This window comes from Heterocephalus glaber, unplaced genomic scaffold, assembly GCF_053883595.1.
Source record: "Heterocephalus glaber isolate CG9 unplaced genomic scaffold, H.glaber_assembly_v1.0 deba00001532, whole genome shotgun sequence".
NCBI lineage: Eukaryota > Metazoa > Chordata > Mammalia > Rodentia > Bathyergidae > Heterocephalus > Heterocephalus glaber.
This window is the reverse complement of record NW_028258330.1, coordinates 31,365,447-31,387,538: the sequence shown is the minus strand read 5'-3', so window position 1 is coordinate 31,387,538 and position 22,092 is coordinate 31,365,447. Positions and strand designations below refer to the sequence as shown.

The 22,092-nt window shown below is 49.3% G+C and overlaps 1 protein-coding gene across 1 annotated transcript; it reads left to right on the top strand.

Moving 5' to 3' along the window:
* The first annotated feature begins 606 nt into the window (after positions 1-606).
* On the top strand, positions 607-3,960 carry Mafb (MAF bZIP transcription factor B). The gene has a single exon (XM_004874028.4). The coding sequence runs from the start codon at positions 1,014-1,016 to the stop codon at positions 1,992-1,994; it is 981 nt and encodes a 326-aa protein (XP_004874085.1). The 5' UTR covers positions 607-1,013; the 3' UTR covers positions 1,995-3,960.
* The last annotated feature ends 18,132 nt before the right edge of the window (positions 3,961-22,092 follow it).

The following is a 22,092-nucleotide window of genomic DNA, read 5'->3' as shown; positions in this document are numbered from 1 at the left end:
AAGCAAGGTGCCTAGATTGAGAGTTGGGTCTAAACACAACTCTCGGAGCCCCAAACTCCTCCCTCCCCAACACAAACACGCGCGGATCTCCGGAAAACACAGGCAGCTCGGCTCACATCCACGCAGCCCGCCGCCGGGAGGACACAGAGCGTCGCCCACTGGGCGGGGGCCGCTTGGGAACAAAGCGCCCAGGAGGCGTCGTTCGGGGGCCCTTTCAGGGCCTCCTTGGGGGTGACCCGGCTGGGGCTGGGAGGGCGAGGAGTACTGAGGGAGGAGCGCGTGAAGAGGTGGTGGGGGGAGCAGCAGCTTGGCCCAGAGGCGTGGCGCGCGCGGAAGGCGAGCGCGCGGGGGCTCGGGTTGGAGGGTGTGGGGGTTGGGCCAGGCCCGGCCGTCCGACCCACTCCGCTCCGGTCCGCTGCCAGTCCTCGGCGGCTCCCGGGCCGCTCGGGCCGCCAGTCAGCTGACGCGGGGGGGGGGGGGGAGCTGTCAGGAGCGCCCCGCCCAGCACCGCTGGGCCGCTGGGGCCGCGCAGCCATTGGCCAGCGCGCCTGGCCGCCTGGGCCCCCGCGCCCCAGTGACATCAGGAAGGCGATAAAAGGCGGCGGCGGCGCCGAATCCTGCACAGCTGCACGGCCGGGCTGCGAGCGGCTGTGAGCGAGAGAGCCCTAGAGCGAGAGAGGTACAGAGCGAGCGGCGGGCGCTTGCCCCGCGCCTCCCCTCCGCCCACCCCACGCCTCGCTCGCCTCTCCACCTCTCCAGGTCCGGCTTGGCCCGGCTCGGTCCCGGTGCGGCCACAGCCCCTGAGCTCTGGGGCGGTACAGGCAGCCTCGGGACTCTCCAGCGAGCCGCCGCGTCCCCAGACAAAGGCTTGGCCAGCGGCCCCGGCCCGCTGCGCCCTCAGCTCCCCGCCTCCCCGGCTCGCCCGCCGCTCTTCGCCCCTGCTCTTGGCTCGGCGCGCCTCGGCCGGCCGTAAAGTTTCCCGGCGGTAGCGGCGGCGGAGCCTCGCGTCAGCGATGGCTGCGGAGCTGAGCATGGGGCCAGAGCTGCCCACCAGCCCGCTGGCCATGGAGTACGTCAACGACTTCGACCTGCTCAAGTTCGACGTGAAGAAGGAGCCTTTGGGGCGCGCGGAGCGCCCGGGCCGACCCTGCACGCGCCTGCAGCCGGCCGGCTCGGTGTCGTCCACACCGCTCAGCACGCCGTGCAGCTCGGTTCCCTCTTCGCCCAGCTTCAGCCCGACTGAGCAGAAGACCCACCTGGAGGACCTGTACTGGATGGCGAGCAACTACCAGCAGATGAACCCTGAGGCGCTCAACCTGACACCCGAGGACGCGGTGGAGGCGCTCATCGGCTCGCACCCAGTGCCACAGCCGCTGCAGAGCTTCGACGGCTTCCGAGGCGCGCACCACCACCACCACCACCACCATCCCCCTCACCCGCATCCGCACCACGCGTACCCAGGCGCCGGCGTAGCCCACGATGAGCTGGGCCCCCACGCGCACCCGCATCATCACCACCACCACCAAGCGTCGCCGCCGCCGTCCAGCGCCGCCAGTCCGGCGCAGCAGCTGCCCACCAGCCACCCCGGGCCGGGTCCGCACGCGGCGGCAGCGGCCACGGCGGCGGGCGGCAACGGCAGCGTGGAGGATCGCTTTTCCGATGACCAGCTCGTGTCCATGTCAGTGCGTGAGTTGAACCGCCACCTGCGGGGCTTCACCAAGGACGAGGTGATCCGCCTGAAGCAGAAGCGGCGGACCCTGAAGAACCGGGGCTACGCCCAGTCGTGCAGGTATAAACGTGTCCAGCAGAAACACCACCTGGAGAATGAGAAGACGCAGCTCATTCAGCAGGTGGAGCAGCTTAAGCAGGAGGTGTCCCGGCTGGCCCGCGAGAGAGACGCCTACAAGGTCAAGTGCGAGAAACTCGCCAACTCCGGCTTCAGGGAGGCGGGCTCCACCAGCGACAGCCCCTCCTCTCCTGAGTTCTTTCTGTGAGTCGCAGCGGGTCCCGGCCCCCGCCCTTGCCCCGGACTCCCTGTCCCGGGTCCCCAGCCCTGGACTCCCCTGGACCTTGTCCCTGTCATGGCCCCAGCCTTGACCTGTTTGACGAGCGAGAGGGAGGAAGGGCAGGCGGGCCGCGGGCGACGGGCGGGAGCGCGGGAGGCAGGGGACTTTGGCTAAGGGGAGACTAGTGCACGCCAGCCACCGCCTCCTAGTCTCGAGCCGAGCCAGAGACGAGGGGGTGGGAGGTCCCGGAGCAACTTTTCTCCAGGCTGGAAGGCGGAGGCGTAGTACGGAGGATTCGCCAAGGCCGTCTGGAGACGCCCGGCTTTCCGAACTCTGAGAGTGCCGGGCCACTGCTTCGCTGTCGCTGTCCGGAGCTCAGTCCCTCCAGGAAGAGAGCAGAGGAGAGGAGAGGGGCCCTGGCGTCTCCGGCAGGCGCGAGGCCAGGTTGAGCGAAGGGCGATGAACAGACGGACCTCTCGGTCCAGAGTCCGGAGAACACTGGCTCTCAGCTGGGAGACGCGGTCCTCGGTTAGGACGTTTCGCGCGCAAATCTCATCCGTTTCATTGCCTGCTCAATTATATAGAAAAATACGAAAATCTGCATTAAAAATATTAATCCTGCATGCTGGACATGTATGGTAATAATTTCTATTTTGTACCATTTTCTTGTTTAACTTTAGCATGTTGTTGATCATGGATCATAACCCCCTGTTTCTTTGGGTGAGAAGGGATCGCAGTTGGGAAACTCCAGCGGCTGCCAGCCGAGCCGGGATTCAGCCCTGGCTGCTGGTTTGTAAATACCTGCCCTCCACCAAACCGCACAGAGAACACGGCAGCGAGCTGAGTGTCTTTGTTTGGGTTTATTATTATGGCATTTTCTTTGTAAGCCCCCCCCCCCCAAAAAAAGGAAAGAAAAAGTTCCAGGCATTTCGCATCCGACACCAACTTTGTCTCGGGGCAACCGTGGCAGTTTCACGTTTTATTCTGTCCAGATCCTATTCTGTTCTCTTTTCCCTCCGTTTTAGTTTTGTTGGCTTTGAGGGAAAGAGTACAAGGACAGGACAACTGTGGAGTTCCACACCTCTTCCTCAATCCCTGCCTAGTTTCTTGACCAAATTGACACCCCTAATAAGAGAGGGAAGGAAAACAGACCATCTTCTCTGCTTTTTATTGTAACCAGTTTCACCCCAGGGTCCCTCTGGAATTCTCCAGGCCGGCGGTTAATTGCAAGGGCCCCCAGCCGCTCCTTGGGTGAGAAGTTTTGCCATCCTTCACACTGGTCAGTGGTGACCAGAGCTTGAATTGAACCAACTGCCACATTTAGGATGTATCAGAAAACCAAACATTGGCAAGTGATTGCAGCTTTCAAGTGTGTTCTTTAGACCAGTGCATTATGTGTTTCTTTCCCTGCTTTTGAGATTGCAGGAAAAGTTATTGGTGGTATTCCTCTCCTCCTCCTTTGGTTGTATAGTAGTTATAGGGGAGATCTGGGTGTTTTTCTTTATTATTACTTTTTTTCTGCAGGTCAGTAAAAGGATTTAAGTTGCACTGACAAAATATACCAAAATTAAAGCATATTTTTTAGTTCCCATTTGAAATTGCTGGCGCTGCTGGCCAGATGCATTTTTGAGTTTGTATTAGTTGATAAATTAACAGTAATAACAAGATTGTATGAACCGCATGGTGCTTGCAGTTTTAAATATTGTGGATATTCGTCCTGCATCAGAAACGAGCTTTGGTTTTTACGGATTCAACTGTGTTGAAATCAAACTTACTGCAACAGAAATTGTTTTTATTTCATGTAAAATAAGGGATCAATTTCAAACCCTGCTTATGATATGAAAATATTAAAACCTAGTCTATTGTAGTTTTATTCAGACTGGTTTCTGTTTTTGGTTATTAAAATGGTTTCCTATTTTGCTTATTAAAACCATGGAAATGGTGTTTATTTAGAGGACTCTGTGTTCGCATGACTTTGACTCTCTTTTCTTACTTCTTCAAGAGTTGTACCAACTTTGGAGCACACCTGCCTAATGGAAAGGTAAACAAGTCCAGGCACATCTCCCCATTGAGTGCGTGGAGACTCCAGTATGTTCTCTGTTTTTTTACCCTAAGTCCAAACCCTGGTCAAGAGTCAGTTTGTGAGCTGAGATGATGCAGGTCTGAAAGGCACAGGGTCCCTGGGCATGTGGCACATCCCACTTTTTCAGCGAATTCTGCTTGGTGATCAGGGCTGGCAGGCCTGCAGGCCTGCTGGGTGTTTGAGCTGGTAAATGACAGAAACCAGGAAGCCAAGACTTGGTGCCTTGATAAGAAACCAGGTCTTTTTGGTGCTAAGGGCTGTCCTTGCTTTCCTGCCTGGGTTTAGAGTGTAGACACTCTCCTGCCCGGCACCCCAGAGCCAGAATACCTGTTCTGAATGGAGACCTGGCCGCCTCGCCTCTCTCAATCAAGGTTGGTAGAAGCAGGTGAAACCCAGCAACAGATCTTGGAGTGCTCAATCCTCCAGACAGGAAGCCCTTCCTTGACTCTTTTTGGGGTCTACTACGTTCAAGGCAGCTCAGACTGAGAGCCTTCAGACCCACAGAAAGGCACTGCACATCCAGTCTGGGCTTCAGTGCCTCCTCAAATTGAGGGTCAGAGAGGTTTGGGTCATCTTTTGGCACAGCAGCTCTTACTGCTGCCTGAAGACCCCCGACCTGGAGGAAGCCCGAGACCCTTTATTTTTCCTGATTCCTAGAAGAGCACCTAGATTGCCCTAAACTCCTCTCAGCCTCCTTGGAATCCAGTTTATAATTTAGGATTAGCCTGGGATACCTCTGGGAGGTGGAGTAGAACTGACAAACCTCAGAAGAGTTCTGCACTCTCTTGGCAATAGCTGACTCCCATGACTTCCCAGCCCCCAGCCTAAGATTCTCTGGCTCCAGGTTCCTAACTGGAAATTTCAGGACCTGAGGGTGAGGCATTGGAACCCCTGGCTGTGTTGCCCAAGCTTAGGACCTGAGCTGGGAGGGACCTGGGAGAGGGAAGCAGAGAGTGAAACTCACCGGGGATAGATTTTAGCCTGGATTCCTGGAGACTGGGAAGGTGGGAGCGGTAAATGGGGTGGGGGGAAGAGTGAGACTTAGAAATAAATATACAAATATTAACAATGATTTACACACATGCTTGGTGCTTGGTGTTCAGTAGGAAAGAAGCTTGGGATTCTAGCTCAAATTTACTTCCAAAATCCAGTGTGTCTCACCAACCGAAAGATCTGTCTGGCAGAGGCTTCCTTCCAGCTGTGACTGGAGGAGGTAGTGCAAAGCCAGGTTGCCGGGTGACTTTGCCCTTGTGTGCACTAAGAAGAACCGGGGTCTGATAGTTTTATAGATTCGTATGCAACTTCTACACAGAACATACCCAGATGTACAGATGCATCCCCTGTGGGGCGAAAGAGGACTCTGGCCCTGCCAAGACCAGGGGAGGATCACAGACTGGTGGTGTCGGAGGCCCTAAGCCCGGTGCCCTGACTCCCTGCAGCACCCTCCACTTCAGAGTCCTTTAGACTTTGTCTGAGAAAAGCCTCCGCAGTGGGAGGGAGAGTTGCAAACTCTCCTTGGTCTCTTCCCCAGGGCACAGAAACCCAAACCCACTCAGTAACAGATACCATCCCTTTGCATCCAGAAGGACGAGGTGGCTCAGGTCAGTTCAGAGTGGTCAAGTGCATCTTGGAAAAGATAATTCCATGACACAGCCCTAGCAACACGTGGAAACACAGACACCCACTCCCTGCACCCACACTGACGCCCACTCAGGCTCTGCAGACCCTGTTCCAAGCCAGCAATCCACCACCAGCCTGCTCGGGACACAGGCAAGCGGGAGAGCCAGCCAGAGCCGGGCACAGTGCAGCAACCCCCTTCCGGAGCCTCGAAGGCGTGTTCCTGCAGCAGGCGGCAAGCCCTGGCCCCGTCTCCACCCGCAGCCTGCCTTTGCGACCCGCCGCATTGCCCTGACCCGGCGCCCACAAGTCCAGGAAAAGAGAAGTAATTCCCCGAGCACCTCCAGCTTGGCGCGCCTCCGCGGTAGCCTGCAATCTTCATCCACCTTTCCAACTCCTGCCGCTCCCGGTGGCTCTCAGGTACCGCCTGATCCGAGGCTTACGTCCCGGGGGCGGGGCGGGCGGGGGGCTCCAGCGACAGGAGTCTTCCAAGCCTGCTCTGGTCCCAGGTAGACAGGCTGGCTGGCGCCTGCACCCAGAGACGCACGCGGAGGCAGACACCGACCCCGCGACGCACGCGGGGCACACGCAGGCTCCGGGGATTTGGCTCTATTTCGGGCCGTGCTCCTTGCTGGGCAGCCAGTCGCGCTGGGTCGGGTGCGAAGCCCTCTTCCTGCCATCCTGTATCTTACGGGGGTTCGAGACCCTTCTTCGAGGCGTTTCGGGGAAGGCGCTGAGGCTTCTCACAACCTCGGCAGGGATCAGCCCCTTCCCTTGCCTCCTGCAGGCAAGCCCGGGCCCATCTCCACAGCAGCCTGCGGTCCACTGCGCGATGCCTCTACCCGACCAGGCGCTCACAAGTCCAGGAAAAGAGAAGTGGGTCCGCCGGAGGATTCCTTCCTTCCTTCCTTCCTTCCTTCCTTCCTTCCTTCCTTCCTTCCTTCCTTCCTTCCTTCCTCTCTTTCTCTTCCTTCCTTCCTCCTTGCTTTTTTTCTCCTTCCTCCCTCCTTCCCTTCTTTCTTCCCTTCCTTTTTTCTACCCTCCTTTCTTCCCTTCCTTCCTTCTTTCTCCTTCCCTCCCCCTTTCTTCCCCTTTCTTCCTGTCCTCTCCCTCACCACTCACCATTCCCCATTCCTTTAGCCCTTCCTTCCTAACCTCTTATTTCAGAAAAATTTCTCATTCTGTTTGTTTTTTCTTCTGCCTTTTATCGCCCGCTGCCTGGTGGGGAAAGGCTATAGAGCAGGTCCAGTGGTGTCCGAGAGAGCAGGGAGGAACGAGAGGTTGGCGGAGGTCTGCAGTCCCCAGAGCTGCTGGCAGTTAATTTGGACCCCTGCCTGGACTCCTTCAGCTCTCCAGCCTTTTCCTTTTTTCTCCTGGCCAGCATCAAGGGTGGCTGGGGGCCAGCAGGGAGCAGTGTCCCTCTGGCCAGCAAGGGCCAACTCTGTGATGAGGTTTGCTGGGAAGCCGAGGCTGGCTGTGCATCTAGAGCCTTCTTTCAGTCCCAGAGAGGCTCCCACATCCCCTGGCCTCTGGTCATTCCTGTGGCAGGACAGTCTTCTGCTTACTAGAGGGCATGCATTTCCTACCTACAATGCCTGTGCCCGCCAGGTGACACTCTTGCTGGTAGCTGCCAGGAACAATACCAGATATACCAGGCTGGTCCCTTGGATTCCGCTGTGACCTGGAGTTAAAGTGCCTGCCACCCAGGCAAACCCCTTACTCCCTCACTGCCCTGTCTGCAGGACGCTAGAAACGTCAGGTTTTGAGTTTCTAGTCCTTCCCGGGCTGGCTTTCAGTTGCAAAACTTGGGCTTTTTTCTACTCTGAAAGGAAAACCCAGAGCTGACTTGGGGAGTAACTGCCACTCTTTCCTCTGCAGCCTGCAGACTGAAAGCCTAGCCTTTCCTCCCAGAGATAGTTGGGTTTAGACCTGTTATATAAGGAATCCTTTTTCCCTTACTCAAATAAAAGTCCTCAAAGGGTGCATCCTGTATGCAGCATCCTTTCCGTAGCAGCCCTCCCTCCGGAAAGAAGTCAGTCTGGCTGGAAGAGCTTCTTCAGGCTGGTAACTAGCTCAGCACGCTTTGACGACATTCCAGCTGCAGCGAAGTGAGAGTCCTGGGTGCAGGGTGTATCTAGCCTGCGGAAGCAGCCACTTCTGGGCTTCCAAGGCTGAGGCTTTCCTGGCTGAAGAAGTCTAGGCTCTTTTTGAACAGGAAGCGACTGCTGCAGAATTTCATGCTTTCCATAGTTCCTATGCTGGGAGCAGGTCTCAAGGCCAAGGAAAGCACCTTTGCTAGCAGAGCAGCACCCATTCTCTAAGTCCCCATAGGTCTCCTCAGCTGGATTGCCCTCCTTCAAACACCTTCACCTGGCACTACCTGGATCCTTCCTCCTCCTCTTCCTCTTCTTCCTTCTCCCCCTCCTCTTTCTTCTCCTCCACCACCTTTCTCTCCTTCATTAGTTTCCATGCCTTGCACTTCTTAGTCTTTTTAACGCTTTTCTCCATTGTCCTATGCATGTTATTTTAAATAGTGCTTTTAAATAAGAAGGTCAGAGCTAATGTTCTCCCTTGGAAGAAATTAACTGTATGAGAAAAACTGCTGCTCCCATACAGGGAAGCCATCTAAATTAATAATGAGGATTTGTTTCAAGCAAAACTCAGTTTTTGTGGCCTCTCTGAATTCTTTGCATGTGGAAGTTACTTTCATGTAAAAAAAAGAAAAGAAAAGAAAAAAAAGAATGGCAGCTACTCACTGTGCATTCTGTTTTATTTGTCTCAAAAAGGGGATTCTGTTTTGGGGGTACAGGGGCAGCTACAGAGATAGTGGGAAGAGGTCTGGAATTTTCTGGAAGGATCAGCCACTTGTAGCATTGGAAGAGAGATTAAAGAACACAGATCAACATTTATATTGCTGCATTTCTCTTTTTGGATCTTTGTGCATCTTCCCAGGGTTGAGACTTCTTCCAATAGAGGATGAGGGTGGGATGCTAGAGGGGCTCATTTCAGAGTTTGGAGCCTGGAGGAGGGATTGATCCTGGCCAATGCCTCCATTAAATCTAGGAGTTGAGGCTCCCCTCGGGCACTCCCACTCTCATTTCCTTGTTTCTTCTGATCTGCCACCTTTGCGGTCCTTTCTCTGAGGCTGTTACAGGCCCCTGAGGCTTGCTTGGGAGAGTCCATGGCCCTGGGCTGGCCTGGAGGCAGCTTTGCCTTTCCTCAGTGGGCAGAGACCTGCTGCACTTCCCAGGGCAGGGCTTGGCCTCTGCCCTCTTTTGTGTCCTGGCATCCAGAGCCTGGAACAGATGCCCTTTTCCACAGACAAGGGGTAAGCAGGTCATAGAGCAGAAGAGATGTAAACCTTAGGGTTAATGTCATTCTGACAGTTCACTTAACTCTATGCAAGAAAAAAGAGAAGACAGAAGAAAAAAAAGAAAGAGGAAGAGGGAGTGAGCTGCTCTTATTTGTAGGTTAAGGATGGATAAACAAGGCCCAGAGTGGTCATCTTATCCAGTGGAAGATCCAGAATTTGAATTTCTACCAATTTGATGGTCAAAGTTCTGTATTTTTGTTACCAACCCCCATAAATCCACTATTCTTACCTGAAACATTTGCACATATGGAGGAGTGGGAAATAACCTTCTTTGGGAACTATTTCCTTTTTAAGTCTCTTTTCAGAGGTAGTTCTTTGCATGGTTGTGTGCTTCGTGTTCTTCAATCACAAGGTTCTTTGTCCAGGTGAGGACAGGGACCATGGGGGCTTGAGAACACAGCAGGGGAACATGAAAACAAAGCTGTCATGGGGAAGCTGCAGTTGTCTTTCGTGTCATGCCAATGGAAGATATGGGTTGGGCAAACTCCGTGTGTGCGTGTGTGCGCACGTGTGTGTGTGTGGTGTGCCCATGCATGTAGAGGAGGAGGCCATCCTGGGCATAACTGTCTTGAGACATTGGTGCTGTTTGTAGGTTAATGAACAGCCCTACTCCTGTTCTCATCTGTTCTCAGTTTAGCTTTGCAATAAATGGATCAGAATTACCAGAGCAAGTAAGTGTTCACAGAAGCAGCAGCCTGTAGGTGAGGCAATTCTGGTGGAACCATTCAGCTTAACAAAACCTGTTTCTGGGGTGATATTGAAGCTTTGAATTTGCATGTAGATATGCTTGCACTCTCAAGAGGAGCACTGCATGAACACACATGTGTACTCCCTCATGGTTACCTATCAGAGGCAGGCATGCATCTGTATTCATGTGCAAGCATAGAGCCTGCATGTGCTTACTCTCATATTGTATGTATTACACAGGTACTCAATGCATGTATCTGTGTCTGTCTGCATGCATGTCCAAATGCTCATGCATATGCATTTATAGTATGCATACAGTGTTCACAGGTATGAACATAGGTGTATGGATTTATACTTACATCAAAATACAGGTGCACATGCTCTCACAAAATGTGTGCGGGTCCCTGTACATTCTCACAGGCACACAAACACGCACACACACACACACACACACACACATTCATTTATGATTGAACACTGGTCTTCACATTCATTCACACACAAGCACCAAGTAACAAGTGGAAGAAGGTGCTGGTGGGGTTAATGGAGGCCCCAGATGCCCATAAATATTTATACGAAGCTCTCAAGCTCTCTTAGTGGGTGACAAAACCTCTCCCCACCAGCTTCTGTAAATCACATGGCTGTTGTGTGTCACCTGTCAGCTCTGGAGCTGTGTAGTCCACGACTTGCTCCAGGAAGGTAACATACATGCTGGAGCACATGGCACACTCCACGAATATGCCAAGGATTCCTCTCCAAGCAGCAAAAGGAAGCATTTCATTGCTTGTGACCAAGGTGCTCCTGAGCATAGGGCTGAAGGGACTGAAAGGCATTTTGCGAATATTTGAGACTCAGCTTCTCTAGAGAGGACAGAAGCTATCCTGAAGGGACAGCACATGGGGCTTTGGTGAGGAGGTGGGGTCTTGGGCAGAGTCCAGGTTTGGTGTAGCAGGGACTCCAGCTTCTGGATCTCTTCTTACCTATTGAGGTTTGGGGTCTCCTGAGCCAACTGTATGGCAGGGACCACAGTTCTGAGACTCTGTGTCTGGCAAGTACTCAGCTTCTAGGCTTGGTACCTCAGTCCATTCATCCAATCATTGAACAAATATTTATTGGGTGTTTTCCATGTGCCAAGCACTGTTCTAGGTGTTGACTATATGACAATGAACAAAAGCAGAAACCATCCCAGCCCTACATGGAGTTTACAATATTAACAGGAGAGAAGAGATGCCGTCAGATGTTGTGCTAGCAAGTGTGTAATGTCAAAGAGAGGCAACTGTGGTGGAGGAAGCCACCTGGTCCTTTGAGACCATACACATGACCCTGAAGCCAAAAAACAGGGGAAAGAAGGACCAAGGAGGGATTCCTGGAAGAAGTGACATTTTAACTGAGACCTACGGTCTGAAATTATCTGAATCAAACAGAATACTCTAGATTGGAGCTATCTTGTTAACAAATTCTGTGATGACAGAAGTTTTCCATATTTGTGCCATCCAGTAAGGCAACCATTAGCCATAAGTGTCTATTGAGCCTTTAAAATGTGGCTAGTGCATCTGATACTCCGATTTTTATTTTTTTTGTTGTTTTCATTAATTTAAAAATAAGTTACCAGGACTTCTATCTCTGCTCTGCTTTCTCTTACTTTACTTTCTCACCTCCCTTGTTCTAGTCTGCCATACTGGCTGCTTTGCTGTTCCGGACCATGCTGGCTACTGCTCTTGCTCAGGGGAATTGCTGGAGCTGCTCCCTCTGCCTGAACCTCCCCTCCTCCAGGCTCTTGCTCAGATACCATCTCCTTCATGAGGCTGGCCTCGACTACCCTGCTTACTATGGCAGCTTGTCCCCCTCCTGCCCTGGGCACTCTTGACCTACCTCAGGTTTCTCTACCCTACCCTACCTTCCCCTTTTCTTCCTTTTCTTTCCTTTCCCTTTTTCCTATAGCCTAATCACCTTAGAATACTGGATTTTAAAAATTCATTTATTGCTTATTTTCTCCTAGCACATAGCTTTGTGAGGTCAGTGTCTGATGACTGTTTTGTCACTGATATTCCTAAGCACCATGAATGGTGCCTGATACTTAGTAAGACAGCAACAACCCCATAAGTGGTTGAATGAAAATGTACCGATCAAAATGTACTTACAGAGGCAAAGGGTGAAATCTGTAAAAGTTTGAGGTCAGATGGGTGTGGCGACCCATGCCTGGAATCCCAGCGCTCTGGGAGGCTAAGGCAGAAGGCTCACAAATTTGAGTTTGAGCCCAGCCTGGTCAACTCAGCAATTTGGCAAGATCTTGTCTAAAAATGAACAAACAAGCAAACCAAAAAACTATCATATATATATGTCTGATTATTGTCTAAATCCCTACGATATATATACATATGGTAGGGATTTAGCTCAGTGTGAAGGCCATCCTAGTTTAAATCCCCAGTACTGCAAAGAAAAAAAAAACACTTGAGTTTTTGTTTTCCATTTTTCTATCAATCAGGTCTCTGTCTCTCTCTCTCCTATATCATCTATCTATCTATCTATCTATCTATCTATCTATCTATCTATATCTATGTATATATGTATCTGTCATCTAGCTTCTTATTTATCATCTGTATAGCTGTCTATACTCTTTCTTTTTTGCTCTGTTTTTTGGAACTCTTAAAAATGAACACTGTTCAATTTGTTTTTAAAAAGCTCCTTGCATATTATCCTCTAGATACACCGGGGTCATGTCCCATGGTAATGAAGGTAATCATGGATGGAGAAGGAGGTAGGGTGTAAGCAAATTTCTTTTAGAAGATTAAAGGCAAGAAAGTAAAAGATACAAAAGCAGAAAAGTAAAAGATATAAAGGCAAGAAGTTGAGCTCCTGCTAGCTAGGAAGAAGTTCTGAGTAGGGCACCCAAGAAGGCTCTTTGTCTGGAGCAGTGGCGGAGAACCTACATCATGCATGCTGCAGCAGGCAGTTTATCATTGAAAGCTCTAAAAGGTTTGCCATCACTGCCCTAGAGGTTTCTAAAGGGATTTAGAAGGGAGCTTGGGCTGCTGTGTAAGCAATATAATCTCTATCCTATAGGAGTTTATGTATTTTTTAGGGTCCAGCCTATTCAGTGTTTACATAGTAACCATGCAAGGCCCATGTTCCCTTGAGCCAATGGCCTGCCTGATCGAATTCTGGGGGGTCCCAGATAGTTGAAGGACACCTGGGAGATGGTTTTGTAAGATCCCTGGAGGGTTGTGATTTAGTAGACTCCACTCTGAGATTCTCCACTCTCTTTTGGGGCCACTGTCCTTATTGTCTAATAGAATCCTAACTCTTATTTCACTAATTTTTGTTACACCATCAGTGCTGCAGTAAGGACACAATCCAGTGTCTGTGAGGAGAAAGAAGAGGCTGATATCTAATATGAGAAGCAGAAGGAGGGTGATCTAGAACATTCTGCTGGAAATTCTGAGGTCCTACAGCTAAGTATCCCACCAGCTTTCCAACCTTCATCTTGCCCTAAATTTTAGCCTTCTGTCAGCTCTGACTTCATGCAAACAAAACAAAACAAAACAAACAAATTAATCCCCAACCCTGCTCCTCCCTCCATTGCTTTCTGAGCGGAGAAGAAAGCCTCTCAAATACTGTTGCCTCCTTGAGAAATTATTTTTTATAAAGGAATAATATCTTTAAATCTGACATTTATGATGATTTTTTTTTAAAAGAAAGTACTACCCAAGTCAACAACTCTCTTTTTTTATACTTTTTTTTTCCAGTACCAGGGATTGAACTCAGTACCTTGCATTTGTAAGGCAGGCACGGTGCCACTGAACTAAATCCCCAGCCCAACAGCTCTCTTGTTTTAAGCCAGTGCTGAGTCTGGTGAGCAGGCTGTGTGATGTACACACTTTGTAAACTCTCAGAGAAGACTGTATTCGGTGACCTTCGGGCAAAATTGACTTCCCCTGGTTCCTACATCATTTCACAGGGGAAAACTATAAAAGCAGAGCCAGCATGAAGGGAGGTGGACATGGTTGCTGGAGGACATTTACTTTGATAATTGGGCTGGGAAATCAAAACACAGCCCTGAGCAGCCTGTTCACCCCTGTGCATTCCTTTAAAGACTTTTGGCTTTTCCCTTCCTATTAGAGGGGACCAGTCATAAATGTCACTGGGCTCATTTTACAGCTGGACAAATAAAGTCAGAGTAATTTTGTCTCCAAGCAGAGCTGGAAAGAATGCTTCTCCAGACACTTGCTAAGGACCAAGTGACCTCCTCGAAGTCCTTGATGTTCACGTTCTTGAGAAGCTGATTTTGTGGGGGACAAGACTTTTATAGCCACTTTCAGGGCACTCTCCAGCAATGTCCCCACTCTTTCTTGGTCATTTCCTAGAGTCCTATAACTCATTTTCCTGGCCCCATCTTATCCCTCCAGGATTGTCAGGGTCCTCTTCCAAAACCTTATCTCCAGTGAAGTCACTGCCTTGTTTGCAAAATCAACAAGTCATCAGTCAGCTTTGTCCCAGAAGAGAGCAATGGTCCCAATTTCAGTTCTACCTAAACTGTGGCTTTGGCAGTCCAAGCAGCTGAGCCTAGGCACTGAGGTGACTGGGAGACGGTTGAAGGGTAGAAGCTAAGTGCAAAGGCCCCTGGCCAGAGATTGCTCTGGTCCTCAGATGACTTCTGAAGAGAGGCTGAATTTGCCTGCTTATTGGCCCGTCCAGCCCCTGCCTCCTTCAAGGTCAATAAGGTAACCTCAGAGTTGATACTTTTATATAATAGGAAATTACGTAGCATTTGGGTTATTGACATCACGAGCCCAAAAATCTTTGTTTTGCTTGAGGTCTTTAAAAATAATGGCTCTCCCATGTGCTCTTGGGTGGCCCACACTCGCTCTGTTTGTACGAGGAAGGAGAGTTTACCAGACATAAAAAAGAGTCAAAAAACCTAGCTCTGAAAACATAGAGGCATTAGGCTGAAATTTATGAAATTATCCATATATTATAGAGTCATTCTGTAGGTTTTAGATCTGTGGGCCTGAAAACTCCAGGACATATTACTAAAGGGAAGGCTTTAGGTAGCAAGGGGATTGACTATTAATGGGACCCAGGAAGGAATTGTTAGGAATACACCGTATCACATTTGTCCTTCTTTCCTTTTTGATAGATCAGGGACTATAGACTCAACCATCCTTGTTTGACAGCCACTTTCCATGTGCTCAGAACTGTTAAATATTTTACATATGAGAGAGGAAGATATTATCCTTATCTTCTGGATAAGGAAACAGAATCACAGGCAAGTTAAACAACTTCCCCAAAGTACACAGCTGTTAAGTGGCTGTATTGGAATTCAAACCCAGACACTCTGAATATGGAGTCTGTGTCTTCAACCATTGTACTTTCTGAAGCCAGAGGTTAGATGATGGGTGAATTTGTAACTGGTTGGCAGCTTCTGGGATTTTATTTTATTTTATTTTATTTTAATTCTTTTATTGGTACATTTTAGGTATACAATACGTTTACATTTATCATTGGGTGTTTGTACCTGTACATGATGAATCTTGGGTCTTATTTTTTTCCCCATTTTCTGTGTGCCCTTCACCCCCTCCACCCTTCCCTGTTTACATAGATTTCATTTCCATTTTTTTCTTTTCTCATGATTTTTCCTTTCCCTTCTTTCCTTTCCCCTTCCCCTCCCACCTCCCCTACACTTTTGAACCTTTTCTTATTTCAAATTATCAATTATTCATTGTAATCATTTTAATCCTTATTTACACTTTCAGTTTCTCACACCAGAGAAACTATTTGGTATTTACACATATGTGTCCTATTTATTTCACTTAGGAGTATGGCCTCAATATGCATCCATTTAGCTATAAATGACTCCAGTTTCTCATTCTTTATGGCTGAGTAGTACTCCATTTTATAAAAAAAAAAACACATCTTCTTTATCCAGTCTCCAGTAGATGAGCACTTGGGCTGTTTCCAAGTTTTAGCTATTACAAACTGTGCCGCTATAAACATAGGTGCACATATATCGCTGTGGTACGATTCTTTTAAATCTTTTGGGAAGATACCCAGTAGGGGAATAGCTGGGTCAAATGGGACCTCCAGTTCTAGTTCTTTGAGGTATCTCCATATGGATTTCCACAGTGGTTGTACCACCTCTGCACTCCCACCAACAAGGAGAAAGGTTCCTTTCTCCCCACAGCCCTGCCAGCATTTGTTATTGGTTGATTTCTTGATAGCAGCCATTCTTTCTGGGGTGAGGTGGAATCTCAGTGTTGTTTTCATCTGCATCTCTCGAATGACCAGTGATGTTGGACAATTTTTTTCATATATTTATTTGCTGCTTTTACTTCTTTGTCTGAGAAATGTCTGTTCATTTCGGATGCCCATTTTTGAATTGGGTCTTTGAATTTGGGGGGTCTGACTTTTTTCAACTCTTTATATATTCTTGATAGTAGACCTTTGTCTGAGATACAGCTGCTAAAATTTTTTCCCACATTGTGGGTTGTCTCTTAGCTCTGTTGGTGGTTTCTTTTGCAGTGCAGAAGATTTTAAATATGATGAGATCTTCTGTGATTTTATTTAGTGAAACTTGACTCTGAAAAGAGCATTCCCCCTTAGTTTACTATGCATCTCCCTCTTAAGACATATGTGCTCCTTTGTAGAACCTGTTTTTAAATTAATTTTTTGAGATATTGGGAAGTAGTCCTGCTCCAAGACCATCTATGGCTCCCCATCACCTTCAGGGCACATTCTTTAGCCTTCTGTACAAGGCATTGTAGCATCAGCCCTTGCCTTACCATGTGTCACTCCATGTCTTCTGCCCAGGTCACAGTGACCATAGAACCTGGATTCCTGGGACTCATATCTTCTCCTGAGCTGTTTCTCCATGAATTTCTCTGTTAATTGTAGTCTTTGGCTCCTTAGGCAATCTATTCCAGCAATCACTCTTAGAAGAAGGCATCTTCCTTCCCCTGAAATCCTCCTGGAGCTGGCATGGGGGCCTAGGAGGAACTCAGGTTGGGGATCCAGGTAAGGCAGACCTGTTTTATAATCAGCCTTTCCTCTTACTGGCTATGAGATGTAGACAAGTCATTTTACCTCTCTGAACCTCAGTTACCTTTTAGTAAAATGGGGACCATCTAGCCCACTTCTGCTAGTTTCTGGAGGGATCTTTTGAGCTGGAGCTTGTCAGTGATGTCTGGTGTACGCGTGTGAAGGAGGGACAGTTAAGTGGTGGTTGTTGTGGCTGGAGGAGTCCGTGTCTTCCTAGGAAGGTATGAGTTCTTGCAGGATGGCTGAACCTGAGGCATCTCTGGTCCCTTGCAGCATCTGGCCTGGCCTTACAAGGACCAGGAGCTGAGGAAATGTTCTCAGAAGCAACCTGGAAGGAATTAAGCCTTAGACTTAGCCCAGAGCCCAGATTCTTGCATTGCAGCTGCAGAGACTGTCAAGCAGGTCTAACCGGTTCCATCCTCTGGCCCGGGATTTCTGGTTCATTTCTTTCTGAAACTGATTGGGAGGGAAAGCCCTGGAAGGCAGAGTGAAAACCCCAGAAGGAGCACCTGGGGTGTGGGGCTTAGAGCTGTGAATGTACAGTGGAAAGGACTCTGGAATTGCAGCCCTGAGTGTCAATATTCTCACCTCCACAGGCTTTTCCCAGATGTTCAGAGCCTGAAAGCCTTGAAGGACAGGGCTTGCTATCCTTTTTCTGGGGAAGGGACATTTGCACAGGCGAAATGCAAACTGGCCTCCCACCTTGGGAACCTTGTTGTGAAGAAAACATCTGAGTCTTTAGGTTATGAGCTTGAGTTCCTCACTTGGTGACAACACAGCAGCTTTTGGTGGTTATATGTCTTGGAGTCTGTGTGGGATGCAGGTCCTGGTATACACCTTTGCGTGTGCACACATGCTCATGGGAGACTGTGCATGCACATACACAGAGTGAAAAGCTAGTGCTCTTCTTCCTGGTGTTTCCAGGAACTGAGAAGGACACAGGCAGGTAAACAGGCCACTCCCCGGTGGCCCAAAATGGAGTGTATATGTGAACTAATGAGAACAAGTTCATGATCTGGTAGAATCTGCATATTCACTCAACAGACACAGGGCACCTGTTCCATGCTACCTACCACCGGCCCCAGGACTCCGACCCGCCCCTGGCCCTGAATGCCCCTAGTGCAATCCTGCAGGAACCCTATATGCCTATAAGTGGGTGCAGAGAGACTTGTCCAAGTCCCCTGCTAAGTGACTGGGCCGGGATTTGAGCTCAGGTCTGTCTTACCCCAAGGCACCTAGTGTTGGTCCCACACTCTGAAGTTTCTGCCCTCCTGGAATCAGGCATCTCGTGAAGGATATTAGAGCTTTCTCCTAGTGCATTGTCAGGAAGGCAGAAAGGCAGATGCATGGTGTGGCAGGGGAGCCAATAGAAGGGTGAGAACTGGGAGGGTGGGTGGAGCAAGCTGGAAGGAGGAGCAGCCTTTGGGCTGGTTCTCACCTAAAACAGATGGAGCAGGAGGAGAGGGTGCTCAGGGGAAGGAGGAGGCGGAGTGACAGCTCAGTGTGGGAGTGGAAGGGAGCTTCCAGAGCAGCAAGTTGGCCAGCCACAGGTCCCGTGTGGGAAGAGGAGGCAGCACCCAAGTGCTCAGGGCCCTCGCATGCCAGGATGAGGAGTTGGGAATTACCCTGCGAAGATGAACTCTGCTGCTGTATTTCCGCTGTGTGAACCAGTCCATGACACAGCTGCTGTACCACACTGAAAAACTATCTATTTCCTAGGACCCTGTGGTTTGGATTCTGGGGTGCTGGTTAGGTTGTGGTGGAAGTTTAAATGGGGCAAGCGTGAGACTGGAGGTTGGGGCAGCCTTACCCAGGCACTGTGTATGAGGAGCCAGAGAAAGTTTCCGTGCAGAGAGAGAAGGATGGACCAGAAATGTGGTGAATGCCAAAGAGGTTTAAGATGGCTTGATGAAGCTGGATATAATAGGATGAGTCAGATTATATTAAAACTTAGTAAGAATAAATAAACAAAACACCCTCGAAAAACTCTACAAAAATGAGAGGGAGGAAATACAAGAAAGGAAGAGGAATAAGACTGAAACAAAAGTGAAACTGTGACCTAAAGACTCTGTTAAGTCAGGCCAGGAATTGACTGTGGGCCTTCTAGTGGCCAATGGGAAGAAGGAAAAAAGATCAACTTTAAGATCCATGGTGTTTCTCAAGGAGAAACCTGAGAGACATATTTCTGCTCAGGAGGGACATGAGCACTCCCGGCTCCAGGGCTGAAAGAAATTTCTCTGATGGATCGTCAAATGCCTGGGTAGAGTTTGGGTCAGAGAGGAGGTGAGTAGAGGTAACAGAATCTACTTTGGGAGCCAGGAGAATGGCTTCAGTTTCACCCATGACCTTGGGAGGCTGTTCAACCTGAGTGTTGGTTTCCTCTGCTGTAACCTGGGAACACCTACCTTAATGAGCTATGAAGGTGGTCTGCTAGATGCAGCGCAACTACCAGGCACACACTAGCTGATCAGTAAGGCTAGTCAGCTTCCCTTCCTTCCTCCAAAACCTGCCTCCCTTTAATTAAACTTTTTATTGCTCTTTTGCCCTTTCCTGCCTTGGGCTAGCTCCTCCCACTGCCCCTGGGACCAGGGCACAGGCAGGTGGCTGCTGGCAGGGTGCCTGCTCTGAAATCAGTAGGGCCCCCCTGGGCCCATGTCCTGACCTGCTCCAAAGAGCCTGGCTGTGCCAGTCCACGTTTTCTCAGGGTGACCTCTGTTCCTAGCCCTGGGTGAGGCTGAGAACTCTGCTCCTCAGCCTAGCCTGGCTCCCATCATGTGCTCCCTTAGCACCCGGTATCTTTCCTTCCCCCACCAGTCCCAGAAATTAATGGTCACCTGTGTAAATTGGTTGTTTGACATCCATCTCCCAGCAAGAAGACATGTGTCCTGAGGCCTCTTGCTGGTCTGCTAGGTCTGCCACAGAGAGCATGCTGAAGATATGCTGATTGAGTGAGCCAGTGAATGAATGGGATGAATAAATGAATTGAATGCAGCTTTGTAATGGTGGGGTCAGGATGGCGATCACCATTTTATTTCCACCTCTTTATGAAGCCATTTTCTGCTTGATCTTCAGGCTCCAGACAAAATGTTACTTCCTTAAGATGGCTGTGTCAAAAGCTCTAGGCCTGGGCTGGGGATTTTGCTCAGTGGTTCCACTATCTGCCTCCTGCCTCGCAAGCCTGAGTTTGATCCCTGGTACCAAAAAGAAAAAAAAGCTCTAGTCTGGGTTGGGCACACTCCCTAACACCCATCATATTTAACCTTCAATGCTCCAAGGTTTCAAATTCCCTTTCCCTCATATTTGTCTGCTGGAAACTGTTTATTTGGTTTCTTAACTCTTATGTTCACCAGTTATATAATTTGCAGGGCCTAGCATGGGATGCAAATGAAGGGCCTCTTGTTTCAAAATGATTGGGAAGCTCAAGATGGAAATAGCAGAACATTAACCTGGACACTTCCTTTCCAATAGCTGGGTCTTGTGTGCAGCAGGGACATTGTAGGTCTGGTTTACTGGAGCTTCCTCCTGCTAGAGCCTCACACAGTGCTGACCCTCATTACCATCTCATTTAAATATCAAATGAATGAATGAAAGCAGATGTGTGAATAGAAGTTGCAATAACCCCTCTGAGCTTTAGTTTTTCCATCTGCAAAATGGGACTATCTTGCTTCCTTCCTAAGCAGGCAGTGAGGATTCTCTGAGCCTTGGAACAACTAGATCATGTGGCACATGTCTTGGGACTAGTCAGGTCCAGGTGGTCAGAGGACAGAGGACAGAGGCTGCCCTGCATGGGGCAGAGTGAGGCTGGCCTGATAAGGCTGGTGGACTCTGTTCTTTCCAGGCAGCCAGCAAGCCTCTGATGAGGTTCTCCTAGCCAGCTGGGGCCCAGGGCCTAGGGAGAGGCTGGAAGGCTTCCTTCTTTCTAAGCTGTTTACTGTACACTTACCGTGTTAACAGGCACCATTTGAAGTACTTTGCATGCAGCATCTCTTTTATCTAACCTTCATTTTGCATATAGAGAAAGAAATCAAGGGTTAGAGAGTAAAATGGCATGTCCAGGGTTGGTTAGCTAATGAGTGGCAGAGTCAGCCATGGAAGGCAGATCTTCATTGCCTAGACTGACGTTTGCTAAGAACAAAAGTGCATTGAAAAGGGAACTAGTTCGCATGTGTGTGGGGGCCATGAATGCGGGACTCTGGAAAGCACCTTTTATTTGGGCTTTTTACTTTACTTGTTCTCTCAGAGACCAGGGCAATGACTGTCCAGGCAGGCCTGCTAGGTCCCTGAACACAATTTCTGAACAGTATTGGCTGGAACCACTATGAGGTGTACCTAGTAATACTGAAGCTGTGAGACAAACATTGCCTATTTTTCTGGGGCACCATTTTTTACACAAATATTTGGTTTGTCTTTCATTTTTATAATTAGAAAAATAGTAGTTTTTAAGCTTAAAACTGCCTTAAGACCTGTATAATCTTGCTTTAAAAAAATAAGGAATTGCAAATGTGCACAGAAAATAAAAGTCAGAGTCCCTGAAACTCTTCTCTCCCACTGCAAAACCATGATGAATCTGCACACACTCCACGTTCATCACACACTCCCCAGCCCACACAGGCACAACATGCACAGACCGTAGACACATAGTGTGTGTCACACACACACACACACACACACACACACACACATCCCTTTTTAGTCTCCTTTTCAAGAATGCAGAGGCTCAGGGCCTACTGCTTGCATTGAACCCCGAGGTGTGAATGTTTTTACCCAGAGGGAGCTTGCCCTGTGGGTTTGATACAGGACTAAAGTCTCCCTGGGGCCCTACAGTCACTACTTCCCACCTTGTGTCTTGGAAGCCTTTGAGATCTGAAACTTGGCAAGATGGACACTTTTTTATTTTAAGTGAAAATGGTGTAACCTTTATCCAGTTATGAAATTCGCTTTTCTCTTCTGATAGACAACATGTTTTAGAGGTCTTGTCTGCACAGCATCTGATCTCAGACTTTTTGAGGGCTGCTCAGTATTTCAGGGATTTGCAGATTGAAGCATCTGCCCTTTATGATCCAGTGGCACTGGACATCTTCTGGATTAGGATGTGTAAAACAAGAGACTTCAAAGAAATGTCCTGCTTAGGGCAGCTCACTGTGGTCAGACTCCCAGACTGAGAGGGTTTGTGGATGCTGGCTTTGGCCCTCGGGGAACTTGGGTAGGAGGCTCTGGGCCGTGGGAAAGAATACAGGGCTGGGTTTTCCATGCTTGGAAGCATTCTCTTACACACTGATTTCCACTCCCCT

Excerpts from the sequence above, each read along its gene's own strand:
- Mafb (XM_004874028.4), top strand. The coding sequence starts at position 1,014 with ATGGCTGCGGAGCTGAGCATGGGGCCAGAGCTGCCCACCAGCCCGCTG.